General features: G+C 34.7%; 3 protein-coding genes across 9 annotated transcripts; 1 reads left to right on the plus strand and 2 right to left on the minus strand.

Annotated features, from left to right (window-relative positions):
* Positions 1–2020: 2020 nt before the first annotated feature.
* LOC306873129 (interferon-induced GTP-binding protein MxB) lies at positions 2021–11514 on the plus strand. Its single transcript, XM_079422188.1, has 12 exons — positions 2021–2379; positions 5872–6009; positions 6090–6244; positions 6348–6486; positions 6804–7002; positions 7561–7639; positions 7731–7853; positions 7959–8100; positions 8266–8424; positions 9062–9138; positions 9371–9616; positions 9696–11514. Exons 1-12 carry the CDS (start codon positions 2181–2183, stop codon positions 9918–9920), a joined length of 1881 nt encoding a protein of 626 aa, XP_079278314.1. The 5' UTR covers positions 2021–2180; the 3' UTR covers positions 9921–11514.
* A 373-nt stretch (positions 11515–11887) lies between these two features.
* On the minus strand, positions 11888–14638 carry LOC306873130 (PEST proteolytic signal-containing nuclear protein-like). Of its 6 annotated transcripts, none has more exons than XM_079422191.1 (6): positions 14533–14638; positions 13747–13773; positions 13470–13678; positions 13187–13261; positions 12827–12882; positions 11888–12380 (listed from the first exon to the last, which is right to left on the minus strand). In XM_079422191.1, exons 1-6 carry the CDS (start codon positions 14576–14578, stop codon positions 12272–12274), a joined length of 522 nt encoding a protein of 173 aa, XP_079278317.1. In that variant the 5' UTR covers positions 14579–14638; the 3' UTR covers positions 11888–12271. The 6 variants fall into 6 exon arrangements, with proteins under 6 accessions (XP_079278317.1, XP_079278318.1, XP_079278320.1 ...); XM_079422192.1 differs by having other exon boundaries at positions 13470–13675; positions 14533–14616; XM_079422189.1 differs by having other exon boundaries at positions 12143–12380; positions 12831–12882; positions 13470–13675; positions 14533–14616.
* A 1743-nt stretch (positions 14639–16381) lies between these two features.
* LOC306872350 (myosin light chain 3, skeletal muscle isoform-like) lies at positions 16382–20192 on the minus strand. Of its 2 annotated transcripts, XM_079420862.1 has the most exons (6): positions 20127–20192; positions 19737–19767; positions 18275–18418; positions 18010–18180; positions 17070–17147; positions 16382–16847 (listed from the first exon to the last, which is right to left on the minus strand). In XM_079420862.1, the coding sequence occupies exons 1-6, from the start codon at positions 20127–20129 to the stop codon at positions 16819–16821; spliced, it is 456 nt and encodes a 151-aa protein (XP_079276988.1). In that variant the 5' UTR covers positions 20130–20192; the 3' UTR covers positions 16382–16818. The 2 variants fall into 2 exon arrangements, with proteins under 2 accessions (XP_079276988.1, XP_079276987.1); XM_079420861.1 differs by lacking the exons at positions 19737–19767; positions 20127–20192 and having other exon boundaries at positions 18275–19528.
* Between the last annotated feature and the right edge of the window lie 1305 nt (positions 20193–21497).

Raw genomic sequence — 21497 nt, forward strand, 5'->3', positions numbered from 1 at the left:
AAGCATGGCTTTCAGGCAAAAACTGTTCAAAACAGTTTTAAACAAATATGATAGTGGATTTTGATGTGAGAGGACAACAGGAGATGGGCATTTATTAAGTGTTATTATAGATTATAGACATTTTTTGGAAAGAAGCAATGATTTAAATTCAAATGCCTTGTTGGATTTGTTTCTTAGAAATACAGCTTTTTTTAACTTTACAAGATGTTAATTGACAGACTGGACTCATGTGGATTATTTATGGATTATTGTGATGATTAGCTCTCATTCTGACTCTAAAAAAGCACTTTTCCTGATTGGAGTCTAAAAATACTGAATAAGAGTGACAGACGATAAGTAGCTGCTAAAATTACAAGAGTTGCCTGCAAACATCAGATAGCACATCCAACAAGGGCAATGCACAACGCAGTTTATAATTTTATTATGTGTTTATCCACCATAGTTTTTAACATTTGCTGATTTAAAAACTGAAATATAATGCAAAAGTGCATTAACCTACTAGATTAAATTGTGGGAAATGGTGCTACTAATGCAAAGGTCATCAGTTTGATTCCCAGGGAATGTATGAATTGGAAAAAAAGTGCAATCTTAAGTGCAATGCAAATCACTTTGGATAAAAGCATCTGCCAATTAAATGTAAATGAAATTTAAAAGCTGTGTTGTGGATTCAAAATATGATAAATATCAGTTTCCATGCCACTCAAACAAAAACTTCAGCATGGCTTTTTTCAGCTCCTGACTTTCAAGACACATATAATAACAGCACAGCATGCAAGACCTAATATTGAGGCTTGGATGCTTTGAGAACCAGCTAATGTAAAAAGTCACACGATCAAATAAGGGCATGATAAATCTTCTTCAACGCTCTAGATGTAATGGGAAATATCTGACACAGAATAAATATTTTAAAAGCTCATTTATAACAATATTTACAACATCTTTCAATGTGCCTGAAAATGTGTTCTGGTCAATAAACACTGGTCAAACAGCCGGTGATACTAACAGTTCTCAAAGGCATTGAGCTGAGCTCGGTGCATTACTTTGAACTTGTGCTTTGTTGCTTCTGGGACGTAAAATGGTCCAAATGAAAGCACAAAATGAATTAAAACAATTCTTTGAAGCAGTTTTGGTAAACAAACAGCATAAACAACTGCTGTAATTTTTTCTGTAACAATTTATGAAAACTTCATAGTTTGAAACTATGCAGAGCACAATATATCGACAGAAGAATTCCTGTCCTTTCACACCAGTTTACAGAGCTACAAATGATGTGATGACCGGTAGAATGAAAGATTTGCATTTGCCAAGAGTCAGCTTAAAGGGAATTCATTTCAGCTGTTCGAGAACAAATTGGTATAGCTTTTAAATGCTTTTTCTTGTGTCATGATATATGCATAATACAGCATATATGGGTTCAAACTTAAACTCAAATCACTTTTTCCTGGTGCTTGAGTGGTTATGGTCGGATAAACACCTCCCTCTAGAGGATATTTCAGATATTAAAGAAAACTATCTGAACAGGAACTATATTATGACAGCCTAATCATAATAATTTAACATGAACATTTATAGCAATTAACAATAAATTAATAAATATATATGAATATATAATGTATATACATAACACATTGTTGTTGTTTATTAGTATCTCATCTAGGCTTGTAAAAATATTACCATTAATTGCAAACTACAAATATTACCACTAACTTCATTTAGGGATTTAGATGCTAAATAAGATAACTAATTAGTATTATTTAGGCCCAGAGTTTCAGCATTTGTTTCTTCGTTTGTTTATGCAAATCCACCCGTTTGGGTCGAGTTAAAATTTCTGCAACAATTTCTAAACAAATTTGCTAAAAGAAAATATATGATAGCTATGTGTTCATCTTCGTCTATATAGAAACAGGATACAAATGCAAAAGCCTTTATTTGACCGCGCACTTTATCAGTACTGTACAATAAAACTTAAGATATGATTTTCCTTTACCATGAATGAGAGAAACGAAACTTTGTACTATCTAGGAAATGAAACTTACCACCAGGGTGAAAAGACCGGTTTAGTGATTTTCACTTCACAAGAAACAGCATCACTCTGGGACTCGATCAAGCGAGCGCACCGCGTCTGACACTTTGTCGTGTTGTGAAAAGAAGGATTTCTGTTACTTTGACATTATTTAAAGATGGAGAAAATGAGTTACACGTTCAGTCAGCAATATGAGGAAAAAATCCGTCCTTGCATCGACACTATCGACAATTTACGGTCTCTGGGAGTCGAAAAGGACCTGGCGCTGCCTGCCATCGCCGTCATTGGAGACCAAAGCTCAGGAAAGAGTTCAGTTCTGGAGGCGCTGTCTGGAGTAGCGTTACCCAGGGGCAGTGGTGAGCACATTACATCATACAATACAAATATTATATGTATAAACATAGCTGCAAATAATATTATGAAATGTAAGTATATAGCTAAACAATATACTTTAACAGACTTCCCAGTAAATATTGTGGTAGGCTATAGCAGAGTGATGGCTAATCTTTGGATATGATACTGAATGATACGCAGAGTATGAGGTTTGCATTGGGTACCAACTCCCAGGAAAATATAGGCCTAAGCTTCACTGGCGTAGGCAGAAATGTTGAAGTGGGCGGGCCTACATAAAACTGGGTGGGTGGAAATCTGCATGTCAAATTGCCAACAATTAATACAGCACCAAAGTTCATTACACAGTACTTCTAAAGCATGCATTAACATTAGTAATTAATTTATGTTAATGTTCATTTCAAAATGTACTAATAGGACATTATTCAAATTAAAAGTTGTATTTGTTAACATTTGCCTGAGCTGGTTAACAAAGATGAATAAACACGGTAACACATGTATTGCTAATGCATTAACTAAGGTTAACTAAAGGCAGTTTATTAAAAATCATTACCTCAGTGTGAAACACTGGGCTTCTCTGGTGATTTCATTATCAAACGTCTCTGTTAGTTCACGCGCATCGGGGATTTACCAGCAAATAAAACACAGCACAACAAATGTTTTACATTCAGTGGTATTTAAAACAGATGAAACTTAAGTAGAAAACAAACAAATAAAAATGACATTCATTAAAAACAACATTTATTACAAACGCAAAGCCTAAACACATTCATTTAAAGCAAAACTGAAACTACCAGTGCTTTAAAATGTGTCATGGGATGTGATGAAAGACTTGATAAACTGGTATGTGAGCTGCATGCATGGCTAACATTCTTTTGGAGGTTGTGTTATTCGCATGCATGCTAGTAAACCACTTGCACTATGTCCAATGAAGTCTGATATAAATAAATAAATAGACCAATTAATATGAAAAAACAGTCTGATGAGAAATAACAAAATAAAAGCATTTTACAACTTGCATTTAACCATTTTTTATCTGTAAATACACATAGTTATAAAAATAAAAACCCCTGGCTCCACAAAAAAACTCCCTGTTTCCACAGACCACTTTTAATTGAGATTAATAGGCCACTACCCCAGGGTGTCACTCAATCAGTTTCAAGACGATCTGATGTTGCATTACAAAATAAAAGCTCTTCAAAAACTCATAAATGACCAGTTTTGTCTTTGATTTGAGATGGCTCTAAAAAGGAAACTCCCTGTTTCCACAGACCAGTTTCAATTCAGATTAATAGTCCACCACGCCAGGGTGTCACTCAACCAGTTTCAAGACGATCTGATGTTGCATTACATAATAAGAGCCCTCCGAAACTCATATTCTACCTGTTCTGCCTGTGATTTTGGATAACTCTAAAAAGGAAACTCCCTGTTTCCACAGACCAGTTTCAATTCAGATTAATAGTCCACTACCCCAGGGTGTCACTCAACCGTTTCAAGACGATCTGATGTTGCATTACAAAATAAAAGCCCCTCAAAAACTCATATTCTACCTGTTCTACCTGTGAATTTGCATCGCTCTAACAAGGAAAATCCCTGTTTCCACATAACAGTTTCAATTCAGATTATTGGTTCACTACCGCAGGGTGTCACTCAACCAGTTTCAAGACGAGCTGATGTTGCATTACATAATAAGAGCCCTCCGAAACTCATATTCTACCTGTTCTACCTGTGATTTTGGATAGCTCTAAAAAGGAAACTGCCTGTTTCCACAGATTAGTTTCAATTCATATTAATAGTTCACTGCCCCAGGGTATCACTCAACCAGTTTCAAGACGATCTGATGTTGCATTATAAAATAAAAGCCCTCCAAATCTCATATGCTACCTGTTCTGCCTGTGATTTTGGATGGTTCTTAAAAGGAAACTTCCTGTTTCCACAGACCAGTTTCAATTCAGATTAATAGTCCACCACGCCAGGGTGTCACTCAACCAGTTTCAAGACGATCTGATGTTGCATTACATAATAAGAGCCCTCCGAAACTCATATTCTACCTGTTCTACCTGTGATTTTGGATAGCTCTTAAAAGGAAACTCCCTGTTTCCACAGACTAGTTTCAATTCATATTAATAGTTCACTGCCCCAGGGTGTCACTCAACCAGTTTCAAGACAATCTGATGTTGCATTATAAAATAAAAGCCCTCCAAATTACAAACTTCTCATTGGGTGCGCCACAGATGAAAGTGGGTGAGCCCGGGCCCACCTGTAGCTACGCGACTGCTAAGTATGAACAAATGTCCATTGAACAAAATGACCAAAAATACACTGAAAAAAAAAAAAAAAAAAAAAATTATACTATATTTTTTAAGGTAAGCGGTTGCAAACTATGCTACATTTAATAAAAAATAAATAAATTAAGAAAAAAAAAAATATATATATATGTTGAAAATTAGTAAACTAAATTAGTTTATTTAAATATAGCTAAAATAAATTGAATGCAACCACTTAACTTGATTTTTGATTTTGTTTGTAAATTCAATTAATTAATTTTTATTCTGTGTATATTTTACGGTGAACGCAGTTAAGCACACTTGACGCCCATCCCTGCATCCGTGGCTGTTTTAAGTTTAAACAACAAGAAGTTGAGAATCTCCTACAAAAATAAGATGAAAGAACTCAAAAATCTGCTGAAGCTGGTTGCCTTAAAAATTTAAGTTGGCTCAACCTTTTTTTGTGTTTTTTTTTTACAGTGCACTTATAGGATGATCAAATCCTTGTTTAATATTGACCAAACAGTTCATTCAAATATCCACTTAATCTTTCATTTTTGGGCACATTTTTGCGAGAAATGCTCTTCAACAAAACGTGGACATCACGACCCTTACAAAAATTAACAATGGTTTTATCGTAAAACTGCTTAATTTCCTTTTGTGTGATTTCTGAATGCTTGAGACTACAAAATCAGACTATTGTATTAATAAAATTTTAGTCACAGGAGTCTTTTTTGGTTGTTGTGTTGTTAAAACTGTTTTATTACACTGAGTGCTCTTAATTTACTTTTTTTTTTTTAAACTGATATTATTTAAAAGTGCACTCAGTAATTTTCTAAAAATTAAGTTTATCAAAACGTGCGCTCATCTATGGCTCAAGTGTTGTTTTTTTATTGTTCATTATCATTGTTTTTTTTTAAATAATATTTAATATTTAATATTTTAGAATGTTTTATGTAATGTCTTTTTTTTTTGCTGTAGAGCTACAATTGTAATTTATAAATAATACAATTTAATTACAATTTATTTATTGTTAGATTTTATTAAAATACTGTTTGTTTTTTTTAACTTCCATAATATTTGGGAGAGGGGGCACAACAATACAATTCTGCTTAGGGCACCCATTTGGCAAGCAGCGGCCCGACCCATGGAATTGACATGGTACTGTATTCCACTTTGAAGGACAGCATGGGGAAATATAATGTCTGCCTCCTTTCATATTTTCTATAGGAATTGTTACAAGATGTCCTCTTGAGCTCAAAATGATAAGAACTAAAGATGAAGACAAATGGCATGGGAGAATCAGCTACCAGGACAAAGAGGAAGATATTTATGACCCAGCAGAAGTGGAGAAAAAAATTCGTGAAGGTAGAGAATGCTTAAAATGCATCTAGAGATCTTCAAAAAGAGGATATATACACAACTTGAGTTTTGTATCTAATTTGTAGCCCAGGATGAGATGGCTGGAGTAGGTGTTGGTATTAGCGATGAACTCATTAGTCTGCAGATCACCTCTGCCAATGTTCCTGACCTCACTGTCATTGACCTCCCTGGTATCGCACGAGTGGCTGTCAAGGGGCAACCTGAGAATATTGGAGATCAGGTAAACTTTTCATATTTACTATACAAGACATGTTGTTTAAAAAAAAAAAAAATTGAGTGACATAGGAAATGAAACTTACCCCAATCAAATGCATTTCTTCTAGATTAAGAGACTGATCAGGAAGTTCATTACAAAGCAAGAAACAATCAACCTGGTTGTGGTGCCATGCAATGTTGACATCGCAACCACAGAAGCATTACAGATGGCTCAGGGGGAGGACCCTGAGGGCGAAAGAACTTTAGGTGTGCATTACTGATTGCATTTCAGTGCTATCCATCTTATTTTGAAATGCAGAAGTAAGCTATTTTCTTTGAATGTACAAGACATTTGATTAATCAGCTGTTATAGGTAAATAACTATAATAGTTATTATAAGAAGTTCAGTAAATGGTCAAACTAAATCAGTGTGTCTATGATTACGATAATTAATGAAAATAATATTATAACAAATACCAGTTTTCAATATTCAGCAGCACAATGGACCAATGGCTGCTCTGTTCTTACAGTAAAAATAAGGTGGTTGCCATGCATATTCTGATTGTGTCATTTGTCCACTACAGGCATCTTAACAAAGCCTGACCTGGTGGACAAGGGCACTGAAGAGACAGTCGTAGACATTGTGCACAATGAGGTCATTCACCTTACTAAAGGCTACATGATTGTGAGGTGCAGGGGACAAAAAGAGATTATAGATCAAGTCACTCTCAATGAGGCCACATCAACAGAAAATGCCTTCTTCAAAGACCATCCTCATTTCAGGTGAGTACCGTCACATTTATTGAGATTCAAGATAAAATAGTGGTCTAGTATCAAACCTTTGGTGCGAAACATGATTCTACAGGTATGTCAATCAAGATGTTCTCATTCCCATGAAAATCCCACATTTTTCCATTGGTGTATATGTCACATTAGACTTTTACATTCAGAAATAATGTAAAATACCAGCAAATAAAACACAGCACAACAAATGTTTTACATTCAGTGGTATTTAAAACAGAACATCAATGAAAATTAAGTACAAAACAAAATGACATTCATTAAAAACAAACGCAAAGCCTAAACACATTCATTTAAAGCAAAACTGAAACTACCAGTGCTTTAAAATGTGCCATGGGATGTGATGAAAGACTTGACAAACTGGTATGTGAGCTGCATGCATGGCTAACATTCTTTTGGAGGTTGTGTTATTTGCATGCATGTTAGTAAACCACTTGCACTATGTCCAATGAAGTGCACATGCAAATTTGTACCCATTACTTGGGAAAGTCATGTCCGTTGTTTCCAGTTACAGGTGACTTATGATTTTTCCCCCCCCAGCAAACTCTATGAAGAAGGCTTCGCTACTATTCCCAAGTTGGCTGAGAAATTAACAATTGAGCTGGTTCATCACATTCAGGTGAAATATTTTTTTTTCAATAAATGAAACCAACATAAATTTTTGACTCATTATAAACAGCTCATTTTCATATGACTACTCTTCTGTGTAGAAATCTCTGCCTCGTTTAGAAGAACAAATCGAGGCGAAGCTCGCTGAGACACAGAAGGAACTGGAGGCATACGGCAATGGACCCCCAACTGATCCTGGAGAAAGACTGAGCTTTCTCATTGATGTGAGCATAACCATGAAATCTGCATGGCTACTGTATCAAAGTATATTGAACCATATTGACTTTACTGAGCTTATGAAATCTTTCACATCTCATCACTAAATTTAGAAAGTTACAGCTTTCACACGTGATACCCTCAACCTGACCATTGGGGAAGAGGTTAAATGTGAAGCAGATATACTGATTTTCCCAGAACTTCGTCAAGAATTTGCAAACTGGAATAGATTCTTGGATAAATCAGGAGATTCCTGTGAGTGAAGCTTATACTTGGAACCTCCTGTGTGTACTGTTGCTATCCTTTAATGTATGAAAAGCTGACCGAGTATAATCACTGGTCTTCTGACAGACTCTTTTAAAAAAATCTTTGGTGTTAATAAACAAAAAAAGCATGACAATATTCATAAATCCTTTGCAGTCAACAGGAAGATTGAGAAAGAAGTTGACAACTATGAATTCAAGTATCGAGGAAGGGAGCTTCCAGGATTCATCAATTACAAGACCTTCGAGGGACTTGTTAAGGATCAGATTAAACTGTTGGAAGAACCCGCCTTAAAAACGCTGAAGACCGTCTCTGGTTTGTGTTGTTTCGTATATTTTAAATCCCACCCACTTCATTCCTAAATTTTTAATAATTTATTAATATGTTGACTACTTTTGTTTAGACCTCACTTTGTGCACCTTTTAAAAGTAATCAGTTACTGTCCTGATTACTTTATTTCAAAAGTAATTAGTTACATTACTAGTTATGCTACTTTTTTCTGTGGCTACATCCATGAAATCCCAGCATAAACACTCCTGATAAATATTTGTTATTAAAGCATCAACATTCACAGAACACGTATTTTTAACTAAAGCAAGCATACATGGTTTGGCATGGCAGAATGCCAGGAAATAGAGCTGCTTTTATAATCTCTAAAAAGAAGACATCTCAGTTCATCACAATCTCACAAAGCTCAGAGACGTCATATAGAGAGAATACTTTAATTACTATTTTGAAAATTATATTGCATTAAATTACTACATTACTAAAAATATAAAATTACCAATTAATCAAATTATAGCAATGCATTACTAAGTAATGCGTTACAGCCAAACACTGAGACTTAATAAGTATAGAGTGTAACTTTCTGACACCTGGCAAACTGGACAATCAAGAAAGTAAGCAAAAGTTTGCAAAATTAGCTGTCAACAGTGTTTTTGTATGTACATAGATGTGGTTAGAAGGAAGTTCATCCAGCTGGCACAGGGCAGCTTCGTTGGATTCCCTAATCTTCTGAAAATAGCGAAGGTAATTTTTGTGTTTAAGCCAGTGTTTCTAGCAATGCACAGATTCAGTGATTATAAGTACTTTTGTGTGTGTTAATAGTACTACTAAATCACACATTTACAAGCCATTAATTCTCTGACACAAATGTTCAGTGATGCCTTTAAATCACAATACAAATGTAAAGGAACGTACTGTTATACAGAGTTCTAAAGTTTTAAATTAAACTTTTTTTTTGTTGTTGTAACTATTAAAGACTAAAATTGAAGCCATCAAGCAGGATAAAGAATCCTTGGCAGAATCCATGCTGAGAACCCAATTCAAGATGGAGCTCATTGTTTACAGTCAAGATGGCACATACAGCCAGAGTCTGCAACATACAAAGGATAGTCTGGATGAGGAAGAAGAAACTAAAAAATCTAACTGCATGACCATAGGCATAAGCACAGACAATAATGCCACCTTGCGTGAGATGAGGTTTCACCTTGAGTCCTACTACAAGGTAATTGTGTCAACTAAAGCTTTCTGTGATAGCTCAGACTGTAATGTATATCTCAGATGTCTTATATCTACCTCACCAGATTGCAAGCAAGCGTCTAGCTGACCAGATCCCAATGGTGATCCGCTATCTGCTGCTCCAGGAAACAGCTTTGGAGCTCCAAAGGAACATGTTGCAGTTGCTGCAAAATAAAGATGATGTAGACAACCTGCTTAAAGAAGACTTTGACATTGGCCAAAAGCGAGAGAGCTTACTGAGTCGCCAGAAACGTCTGATGAAAGCACGCAGCCTCTTGGTTACCTATTAAAAATTTATTACAAAACCTTTAATGTAAAAAGGAAAACAGAGAAAATCATTAGAAAAATAAATAAATCATATGCACATGAGGTGATAGCTTGAATATTTATTATGGAGCACAACTAGGCAGTTTTTTCTATTATGAAAAACATGGGATGCATTTCTCAATTGAATGTCTTAATAACGAATATTATAACTGTTGTCCAGCTTTTTGTAAAGGCCTCTGATGTGGTTTTTAATGCAGTATGAATGCACTCACTATTTTCCAATGTCAAACTAGCCAATGTGCTGAAAAAGCTTCTTGTGCTAGATTCGGGTCTAAAGTAATACATTGTACTTTTGTAACAAATGCTGAAAAAGAAACTAAAATCCATTATAATAATGACAGCAAGGAATAACTGATGACAGGCTGTTAAATTATTAGAATATAATGCATGGCGTTTCGAAAAGGCCAGAGCCAGGACTGGTTGCATTATGCGTACATCCATTGTACAAATTCTGTTAAACTAGTAACTGTTTATGGCAACAGCAATAAATAAATGTTATATATAGCTAATTAAACTTTAGCAGCAAAACACTGGACAGTATAGGACAAACTGTTATGTTTAGTGCTTCTTTAAATTTTGCATAAAAAAATTATCATGTACATTGTGCAATACTGGCTATATATATATATATATTAAACAATTTTTTATCTTCAACTACTTTGGCCTAAATGTCTGCCATACTTTTTTATTCTATATGTTATTATAAGGCTTTGTTTTTTAAAACAATTAAATTAGTTTGGCTGCACCGCTCAGACAACTTTCAATATAGTAAAACCAACATGGGGACAGAAGACTTGTCAGTCAATACATGGGAAAACAAAGAAACTGGCGTTACTTTTTTGAAAAATTAACTCAGATATTTTCTTGTAAATTAAAAAGTAATGCGTTACTTTACTAGTTACTTGAAAAAAAGTAATCTGATTATGTAACTCACGTTACTTGTAATGCGTTATCCCCAACACTGAAGATGGGACTTATTGAAAGTAATAAAACACAAAAGCTTATAGCGATTATTGGACAGGAGGCAATGTACCTAGTTAAGTATGTAGGCCTAATGTAAGTTCCACACATGCTGTGGTTAAAGCAATATTTGTTCAGTACACACACATAGTTACCCGAAAAACCTGTAACAAATATTCTCTAAGTGTACTGCTACAGTTACATATATAGAAAACATTTAAAATGACAAACCAGCGCTTATCTGATGCTTTGCCACACTGATGTGATTGTATCAAATATAAAAAAAATATTAGGCTAGTTTTTGTCTTTTGGAAGCTGCATTCAAAATCCACTTGGCTCATAAATCTGTGCCCCCTCACTTTGAATGGGCATGACGCCTCTGACTATCATGAGTGGAGTTTAATGCAATTGCTGACCAAAGTTTCAGGAACAGTATAAAGTTATTGTAATCTCTGCATTGCTAAACATTTTTTTTATAATATACTAGTAGTTTTCTTTGTATGTGTTATAACTGACTTTGTATGTGTTATAACTGACTTTGTATGTGTTATAACTTTGCTTCATTAAAGTTGGCATGAAATTGTGTCTTTCACAATCTATTTTCTAAATGCATGTTGAAATGACAGACTTTCTTCAGGTGACATTTGCCGAACCTCTCCAACCATTAGTTCATTCAGTCTTAAACATGTCCCTTTGTTGCAATGATCAGACTGCAAGCTCAAATCTGTCCAATCAATTACCTGGATTGTACCAAACCCACTCTACATTATTTCTGCTCAATAATTAATTAATTCACTTGGATGCACAATACAGAACAAAAAAAAAAAAGGATCCGTTTCTTCTTCCTTTACATAGTGATTTTAACAAGATTGTTCAATCAAAAATTTTAATTATGTAATTTACTTATCTTCATGTTGTTTAACTGACTACCACATTGATTACAACATGAAAAAAGCTCTTCAAAGTGATACCACATCACATCTCTCCTTTATTAATGACTTTATAAACTACAATGTCTTGATGAAACAATTGTAAACGACTGGGCCACTACATTCATTCTCTGTAGAACAACTAAACTATAAGCGAATGATAACAGAGGTTAGTGTGGCACAAACCATATTGTACAGCGATAAAGAGTATTCTAATTTTCTCTGTTGTGGTTTGCATCTTACACATGAAGGCATTATTTAACCAGGTGGTTAAAAAAAATCAAAATCAAAGTAGCTACAATAAAAAGATGCTTTATAACGTAAACATTCATTACATATATACATTTGTACAATGTTAATTAAACTAAGAGACAAAAAGGGCAAATATTTTGGTGCCAAAAAGCAAACTAGTAAGCAGCCAGACACTACTGATCTGTCTGGGATTTAAGCTTCCTCTCCCAAAGTTTCTGATGGTCTGAGAATCCCTGCTTTCCTTTGTTAAAGGAATTGGGTCCAGCAGATGTGGGTGTTTCTCTGAAATGCAAAACAACACATGAAGAGGTACAAAACAGTGCTGTATCGTACTTTAACTTACAATGAAATCTAAAATTGAAAGTTAAAAAAAAACGTATTAGTGCTGTCAAATGATTAATTGCGATTAATCACATCCAAAATAATATTTTTTGCTTACATAATATGTGTGTGTACTGTGATTATTTATTATGTATATAATTACAAAAACATGCATGTATATATTTAAGAAAAATATGTTACGTTTATATATGAAATATTTTTATATATTATGTAAACTTTATAAAAATAAATATATACATGTTAATATTTTCAAAATATATGCTGTATGTGTGTGTATTTATATATATATATATATACACAATTATATTATGTAAACAAAAACCTCTATTTTGGATGCGATTAATCGTGATTAATCATTTGACAGCACTAAAATGTATGAATCCAACCTGCCAATATTCTTCATTCTCATCTTTGCCTCAGGTGGCATTTCTTCAGGCTCGCTCTGAAACATAAATTAAAAAAGGTTAGGAAACTGATCTTTTAACATACAGACTAGGTTTGTCAAAAGTAACGACTTCGGTACAGTCCGTACTGAAAATTGAAAAATGTCCATTTGGCGCTAACATTTGAGTGCTGTTGAGCCGATTCTTAAAATCTATGTTTTTAAAATTTCAGTACCGATTGATACCAAAGTTGGTTCTTTTGACAACACTTAGGCCTATATTACCTTATATATTACTACAATATGGTAAATATCACAAGGGCAGCATTAATGTTAAATTAATAAATTAGAGAATGATACTTACGTCATCATCCTCATTAAAAACAGATGCAAGTCCAGCTTTCTTGGCAGGTAAGGCGGGTGTGGGTTCTTTAGGTTTCTAAAAGAGAAGAAGCAATACAATGCAATTTTTAAATGTTCAAAATTAAAAACTATCAAGCAAACATAATTTTTTAGTTATTTTAAAAGAGATCAATAGTATATATACAAATTATACATACATAATATAAATTATATACATATATATATATATACTCACACACACACGTATACACAACCACATAGGCTATATAATAAAATAAACATACACTTGCTCCCAGCTTGATAGAGATTGCCGTAGGCTTCTTCGCAGTCATGCTAAACCCTAGTTTAGATATTTTAGATGGTGCTGGCTTGCTTTTAGACTCATCTTCGAGGCCAATCTCATCGGCAGACCGCTTTCGCAGACTGTCCCGTGATGCCGTGCTGGAAGAGACAGTCTTAGTTTTCACACTGCTTCCCTTCTCTTCCGGTCCTGCTGGAGGCGAAACAACTTACCAAGGTGAGCGACTGTTGGCTTGGAGACCAAAGGTGAGCTACAGTTACCTGAAAGACGAGGGATGCCAGGAGGACCTGCTCAGAGAGACGCTGTTGAGCTTAAAATCTAATTGATTAGTTTTATTCATTCGATTAGCACTAACGGTTTTTAAATAGCTTCACATCAATAATGCCACTTAAAATAAATCTGGCTGCTTTCAGCAACACATTTAAGCTGAGATGTGCCATTGTTTATAATTACAAACATTCATATGGCAGTACCATGGTATCAGATGGTAATACCCTAGTACTTTACCATGATACTGAATTATCACCATAGCACCAGTTTAATTTACATGGTACACCATGGTGAATTCACTATATGGTAGTACTTTAACAGTATTATTGTTTAGGTATTTCCAATAAAACCATAATGATAGCATAAAACTGTAATTTGATATATACCATGGTACTTAATTCATGTGCCATAGTATTTGCATGGTACACCAATGTATCCCAAATATGACTAACTACTATGTATATTAGTAGTGCTACAATGGTACGTTTATAGATCAAAACTTATAATATGCAACAATCTTATACATTTAGTCTGATTTTAAATTCAACATTTGTGTTAAATATTACGCATCTACATAGAAAACACAGAACTGAGGGAAAAACAGCTCGCTAACGGCTAACGTAGCTAGCTTGCTAAACTTAGTTAGCTAGAAAGTCCAAAGCTATGGTTATAACTTTACTTTAAACCTACATTCACAAATACACGCATTACAGTTATTCTCGAAGACTTTCAATTGTAAATTAACTGTAAAACAAAAACAGTTTTGACAGTTTCACCTCCTTCTTGAGAAGGGCCTTCGCTGCAGCACTTCGCACTCGCCATCGGATGAATCTGTTTCAGCGCGTACGGCTACCGGCGAGGACAAAATACCTCTGCAGCAGCGCGAAAAACAAACAAACCCGAGAACACCATGCGACGGGAGGAGAAACAGCGCTATCTATCTATCTATCTATCTATCTATCTATCTATCTATCTATCTATCTATCTATCTGACGCCTGCTTTTTTTTTTTTTACTTTTTATGTGGTTAATAAAATGTTGACACATTAAAGATAGATATAGCACTGTAAACAACATTGCTGTATGTCATATGTCAATGTTTTTTTAAAATCATTTTAACAATAATTTGGTATTTTTTATTATTTTTTATTATTATGGGCCTTTTTCCATTTATTATTTTTTATTGTTAAGTTATTTAAATGGTTTCTAAATGGACCATACTAGTGTAGGAAGTATTTCCCATTGTTTGGGTGAAAAGTGTTTGCACACAGTTTAATCAACACTTTGGTACATCACCATTATAGCATCAGATAATGCACTAACCTAAATCAACTAACACTGAGCAATATTTTTATTTTATTTTCTGGTTTGTTGGTTAGTTTTTCATTATTTATTCATCTTTCTTGACATTAACACGAATACAACTTTTAGTTAGTTCATGTATTAAATATTAATTTTGACTTTAATAATGCATTAATAGATGCTGAAATTAACATAAAAACAAAGAAAAATACAGGTTTTAGATTTTTTTTTTTTTCATTATTGGTTCATGTTAACTAATGTAGTTAATTAGCCAATGGAAGCTTATTGTCAGTGTTGGGGGTAACGCATTACAAGTAACGCGAGTTACGTAATATTACTTTTTTTCGAGTAACTAGTAAAGTGACCCATTACTTTTTAATTTACAAGAAAATATCTGATTTAGTATTCATCACAATTAATTAAAACAGTGAAATGCAAACTCAGAATATAATGCAAAGCTGCAATAATTAAATATATTAACACAAATGTATCTAATCCAATTATTATTAACCAATGTTTTTGCTGCTGACCTTTGATGATCCAGTTCAGCCAAAAAAGCAAAAATGACTTTAAATAAACTAACAAATGTGCTTCATTGTTTGTTTTTTTTATTGCTGAAGGGTGTTGAATCTTCTTCTCCTGCGTTCTACTTTACAGACGTGAATTTACTTTTCCTTCAGCCTGAGGTTTATTACACTTTTTGGTGTGAAAGGGCTTTTACATTTGCTATAAATATAACTTCTTATATTAAAAAAAATCAAGACCTGCTCATATTTAGAAAGGAACGCATAAGTAACGTAACGCATTACTTTCCATAAAAAGTAGCTAAGTAACATAATTAGTTACTTTTTTAGGGAGTAACACAATATTGTAATGCATTACTTTTAAAAGTAACTATCCCCAACACTGGTTATTGTAAAGTATTACCATTATAGATGATAAAAGTCACCTGAAATTTCTGTTTAGGCTTTTAGGTGGGACCTTTCTGCATATGCAACTCAGATTCTCTATATTAATATCCAGCTGTATTCAGTTAATATTGATGTGTTGCTGTACATTTCCATACACAACTTACCAGCATATGCAGTTTCAGACAGACATGAACGTTACCTCTGACATAAGCCAAGCAAGTTCTTTTTAAAGATACACATGCATCCGAATTGCACCTGCAAATTTATTATTGTGACCTGCAAATGATGTAAGCCCATTTTAAACTTACATAACCCATACAGTTGTCTCTTATCTAGTATTTTAACAGATACATTTGTGTTTCATGTTATGACCAAATTCATTAGCATACAAAAGAACAACTCTGTGTACTTTTGGAAAAAAGTTTATTGTTAAATGACTGTGTGAAAATTGGGATGGGGGAAAATTGGCAGCCTGGCAACAGCAATATCATGTGCCTTTAACACACAGCTAGCGGTGCTGTTGTAACCCTGGGTGGGTGGAGAAAGAAGAAACCAACCCTCACTTCATGAGTGGCCTTTTCCGTCTTCCCCGGTCTCCATCCCACTGTGGATGGCCGCCCCGGGCGGAACAAGAAGGCAAGGAGGGTCAACTGCATGAAAGGACGATGTAACTTCCAAAAAAGTGGGCGAGAGGAAAGATAACAAATAAAGGGGAAATAACTGAATGGTTTAGAAGTGACATCCCATAGTCCTTTTTATTGATTGGTCTTCAAAACAGAATGGATGTCCTGACACCATGGGGTCTGCAGATATAGTTCAGCCTTCTTCACCACTCTCAGCGGACGGCCTCTTACACGGACATGACGTGCTTGACGAAAGCTGTAAGAGGAGAAGCAGACATGCATAAGGAATGATCATCCCTACTGGCACGCCATACAAGGCCTGAGGTGGCTGCTAAAAATAATGCTCGTAATGATTCAGTGACAGGTGAGCTTATTATATCATTTTAATTAGTGCCGAAAAGACTAAAGTCACTGTTATGCAATGCGTCCTAAAAGAAGCTAGAAGGGTTCAATCGGAAGGGCTTATCCAAAAACGTACCCTCATAGTGGATACTGCCGTTCTCATCCTCCTGTCCCTGCATGAGAGAGTCAATCTCAGGCTCGTTCATCTTCTCACCTGTTGGTGCCACGAAAGGTTTTGGTTAGGAATAATTCACTTCTGATACTTTTTGCTAATAAAAGGTACCACAGTATTACTGCTTTTTTGGAATGTGCCATGGTATCTATCACATGCCAGAGTATCTATCTATATAAAATAAGGCAACAATTGTTTAGAAATATGGTAATAATTCAGTACTCTTTATAAAATTCATATATTCATCATTCATAACCATAATCAATCAATCAATGAAATCATTTATTTATTTGAATGAATGAATGAATAAATAAATAAAAACATATGTACGTACATTGATGTATAAAAAAATATATATATTTTGGCCACGTATCATGGTAGTACCATATATATATATATATATATATAAATAAATAAATTCAAATAATGCTGTTCTTTTGAACATTCAATTCATCAAATAATCCTAAAAAGTGCATCATGGTTTCCACAAAAATATTAAGCAGCCCCACTGTTTTCAACATTGATAATAATACAAAATCAGCATATTAGAATGAAGAACTGAAGAATCATGTGATGCTAAAGACAAGTAATGTCTGCTGATATTTCAGATTTACATAACAGCAATAAATGAACGTTTAAAATATATAAAAATAGAAAAGTTATTTTGAACTGTATTCATTTTCCATCATTTAAAATGTATTTTGATCAAATAAATGCAGCCTTCTTTAAGACTTCTTTAAAAAACATAAAAAAAATCTGAACTTTTTAACGGTCAATCAAAATACCATGATATTACCATCTGATCACTGTGCCGAGACACAGTAATTTGTTGTGTAAGCAGAGTATATTATGTAATTTGCTTTCCCATGCATGGTGTGATGTACATAATTTCATCTTCACTCACCCAGTGTTGAGAGCACAATGCGCAGCTCAGCGCCCATCACTGTGCCGTTGCCCTCTTTGTCGAAGACGCGCAGACCCTCAACGTAGTCATCATAGGTACCCTTCTGGATGGCATCAACAGTCTTCAGCATTGGCAGGAAAGTATCAAAATCAATTCTTTTGTTGGCCATATCTGTGTGCATATAGTTCCACCCGTACATCACAAATCAGTGAGGGGTTGTAAAGCATTTAGAATTAGGTCCGTTCCTTTTTAGTAAATATCTTACCGTCAGCAGATGGGTCACCCAGGATTGTCTTCACATCCTTGTTGGTGGGGTTCTGTCCCAGGGCACGCATGATGTCAGCAACCTGGTTGAAGGCAACCTTGCTGTCACCAACTCTGTCGAAGAGACCAAAGGCCTCTTTGAAGTCTGTAACAGAAGGACAACAGAAGGTTATCTGGAAGAAGACAGACATTTTAAGGGTGGATCATAAAGTCATAATTTGACAAAATTGGACAAACTAGGAATGCATAAAACAGCTGAATCTCACAACATTATCTCAAACAAAAATTCAATATAAATACATTTTATTTTATTTCACAACACTTTAGGGACATCATAGCTTTAAAATCAGGTAAAGTCAAGGACATCCCTCCTTTTGAGGAGGAAGGAAGCTAATTTAAAAAGAGTTTAGCAACTGCATTTCTATGGGCCGTGAGGGAGTTGAAAGTGATCTGCTGACAGAAAATAGCATCCTACGACTTCTGTACTCCAGCAGCTGTGCACGAAGGTGGCACTTAATGCGTGACGTGACAGGCGATACCCTCAGAGAAAGTAGCCTTTGCCATACATGGTTACGGTGCTTTACCACTGACCCAAGTCAAATACAAGAATGCTGACAGCAACGTAACCTACACCCACAACCAACCGCATACTTTCTGCACATAAATGAGCAACAGCGTGCTGTCAACTACCCGGGAGGTTTGGTAATCATGAATTCTTTCTGTAGAGAAATAAATGTAGGCTTTGGATAAGAACTATTTTGACCACTACATCACAACATGGTACGGCAAATAATCACTCGACAGACGCACTAAACCAACTGACTGTACTCAATTTATCAGTTAACTAAAACAAATATGTATTAAAATACATCTTGGTTTGCCATCAAGGTCTCAAATATTCTGATTTATAACTAATCAGTTTACACAGAAAAAAACAAACAAAAACAAAAACTATATAAGGTTCCTGAGCAGTCTACGCTTCAAAATGAAACATAAATTAATTTTAATAAATTACGAGATAATTTTCAAGAAATTATATATAAAAGTAATAATAATAATCCAAAAAAGTATTTTTCTCATTTGTAATATTTTGGTATTTATTAGAGATATTCTCCAATTCAAATAATTTTTAGGATCAGTTTCAACTTCATTTTTTTAAGTTATATAATTATTATTATTTTTTTCTGGTGCTATGTTGTGATTTTTTTTATTTTATTTTTTTTAAATATGAAGTTAACATAAGTTTAAATGACCTGTACAGCCAATCTGATTATACGTAAAATTATGGAAGCAACTGAACTTAAGCTAAAGTAGGTATATATTTTTTTTGTTGTTATACAGGGGAAGAATTGCCCTTCCTTAATTCATGGCATGATACATTTCCCATTACACTGGTAACAATGAGTACTATAGTCATAAAACCATTTCCCAATCATCATGAACTCTTATGTGTGAAGACTCACCCTCAATCTGGTCAGCAGAGAATTCTCCAGCCTGCCAGAAAGACAACAATGGATCAATCCCATCTCACAATACACACTACTCTGAAATAGGAATGATTTTAAAAGACATTTGGTAACATAAGCCCTTTTTGGACATGAGCAAAAAAATAACAGCCTCGAATGTGCACGCATATCCAGCAAGGCAACAAAGCAGCTGCATGATTTTCTCTTTAACAGTGACAAACAGACTGGGGTTCTTTATATGACACAATTGTGTCTTGCCCCACAAAAGTGAAATTGAAAATCGAAGAAAGGTGTCCTACTTCATTTGAGGGGGCTTATTGCCAGTTTCTGAGCCAGACGAACATGAAAAAGGTACCATAAAATAGCAAGAGTAATCCAAGTACACACCATAATGGAGTTTTGGGGTGCAGGAGCAGAGGGGCAGAAGTCAAGAAGCCGGAGTCCCAGGAGAGTGGTCCTGAGCCATGGAGCAGCTCCTTCTTATTTATGCTATGCTAATGATGTCACGGGGCGGATCTTGCGACGCCGTGGAACTTCTTTAACTTTCTTAGGTCAAGCTGGAAGGAAGGCTGCTGCTTTCTCCAATGTACATGTGCGGCGGTATTTTTAGACTACGCTCCAAGCTGCCTGTAAGTCCCCTTGGCTTTAGTCAGCACTTTAATTTGATGTATTGTGTCTTTATGACATGATTTCTTAATTTTTTTTATCCTTAGTCAGGGAGGATTGAATGTAAAGCCTGATTTTCACCTGCTATATGCATGCATTGAAGCCGACACAACATCTCAGGAAGGCTTTTGATTACAGTGGTGATATTTTTAACTTGCATATGGAGGTCTCAGCCACTTATGGTTATATGGGAAGCTGGAAAAACACTCCTTAAAGCCTGTTTTCACAGCATTTTTCAATGCCCTTGCATTTTTGCCACATTTCTCTCTCAAAATATGAAATCATTCATGTTAATTTTTTTTGAAACTTTTTATTAAAACAAGGGTTAATAAAATACCATTGGTTTTTTGTAGGTTGTGTTTTTCTTTCTGAATCTGATTGGTAGTAGACGAATGAAGTGCATACGCCCAGATCACTGAGGCCTATAATCAATTTTCTAATTGAAAGACAAGAAGTTAACAAAAAGATTGAATCCAAGATTTGGTGGGAGATTTTAGATGATTGGAGAGATTTTTTTCTAGCTTCGACTACAAGTCTAAAAAAGTAGGGGAAAAAAATAACTAGCATTTTCAGGAAGAATAAAATCCTCTCTGACAAAAAACAAAACATGAGGGTTAAATGTACAAATACGAGGTGCATGTTCACTACAAAAATGTCCTGATGAAACAGCTAGAACAAACAGCCGTGCAGTTAGCAGATCGGTCTTTTACAGTGTTGCTCTGTTTTTCATTAGTTATGTTGTCAACAATTTTCAGCCGTGATTGTAGCACCACAGTTCACACATTATAGTACGTCTTGTGACAAGCTCATTAACATGTTTGCATTTTTTCCATCTCATTCTACTTTCAATTGTCAGCATCATTACTCCAGTCCTCAGTGTCACGATTCTTCAGCAATCATTCTAATATGCTGATCAAAAAATATTTCTTATAATTATCAATGTTTAAAACAGCTGTGCTGCTTAATATTTCTGTGGAAACCATGATATTTGTTTTCTTTAGGATTCTTTGGAAAATAACACTTATTTCAAAGAACAGCATTAATTTGAAATAGAAATTTTGTAACAAGTCTTTACAGTCACTTTTGATTTTA

This window comes from Barbus barbus, assembly GCF_936440315.1.
Source record: "Barbus barbus genome assembly, chromosome: 7".
NCBI lineage: Eukaryota > Metazoa > Chordata > Actinopteri > Cypriniformes > Cyprinidae > Barbus > Barbus barbus.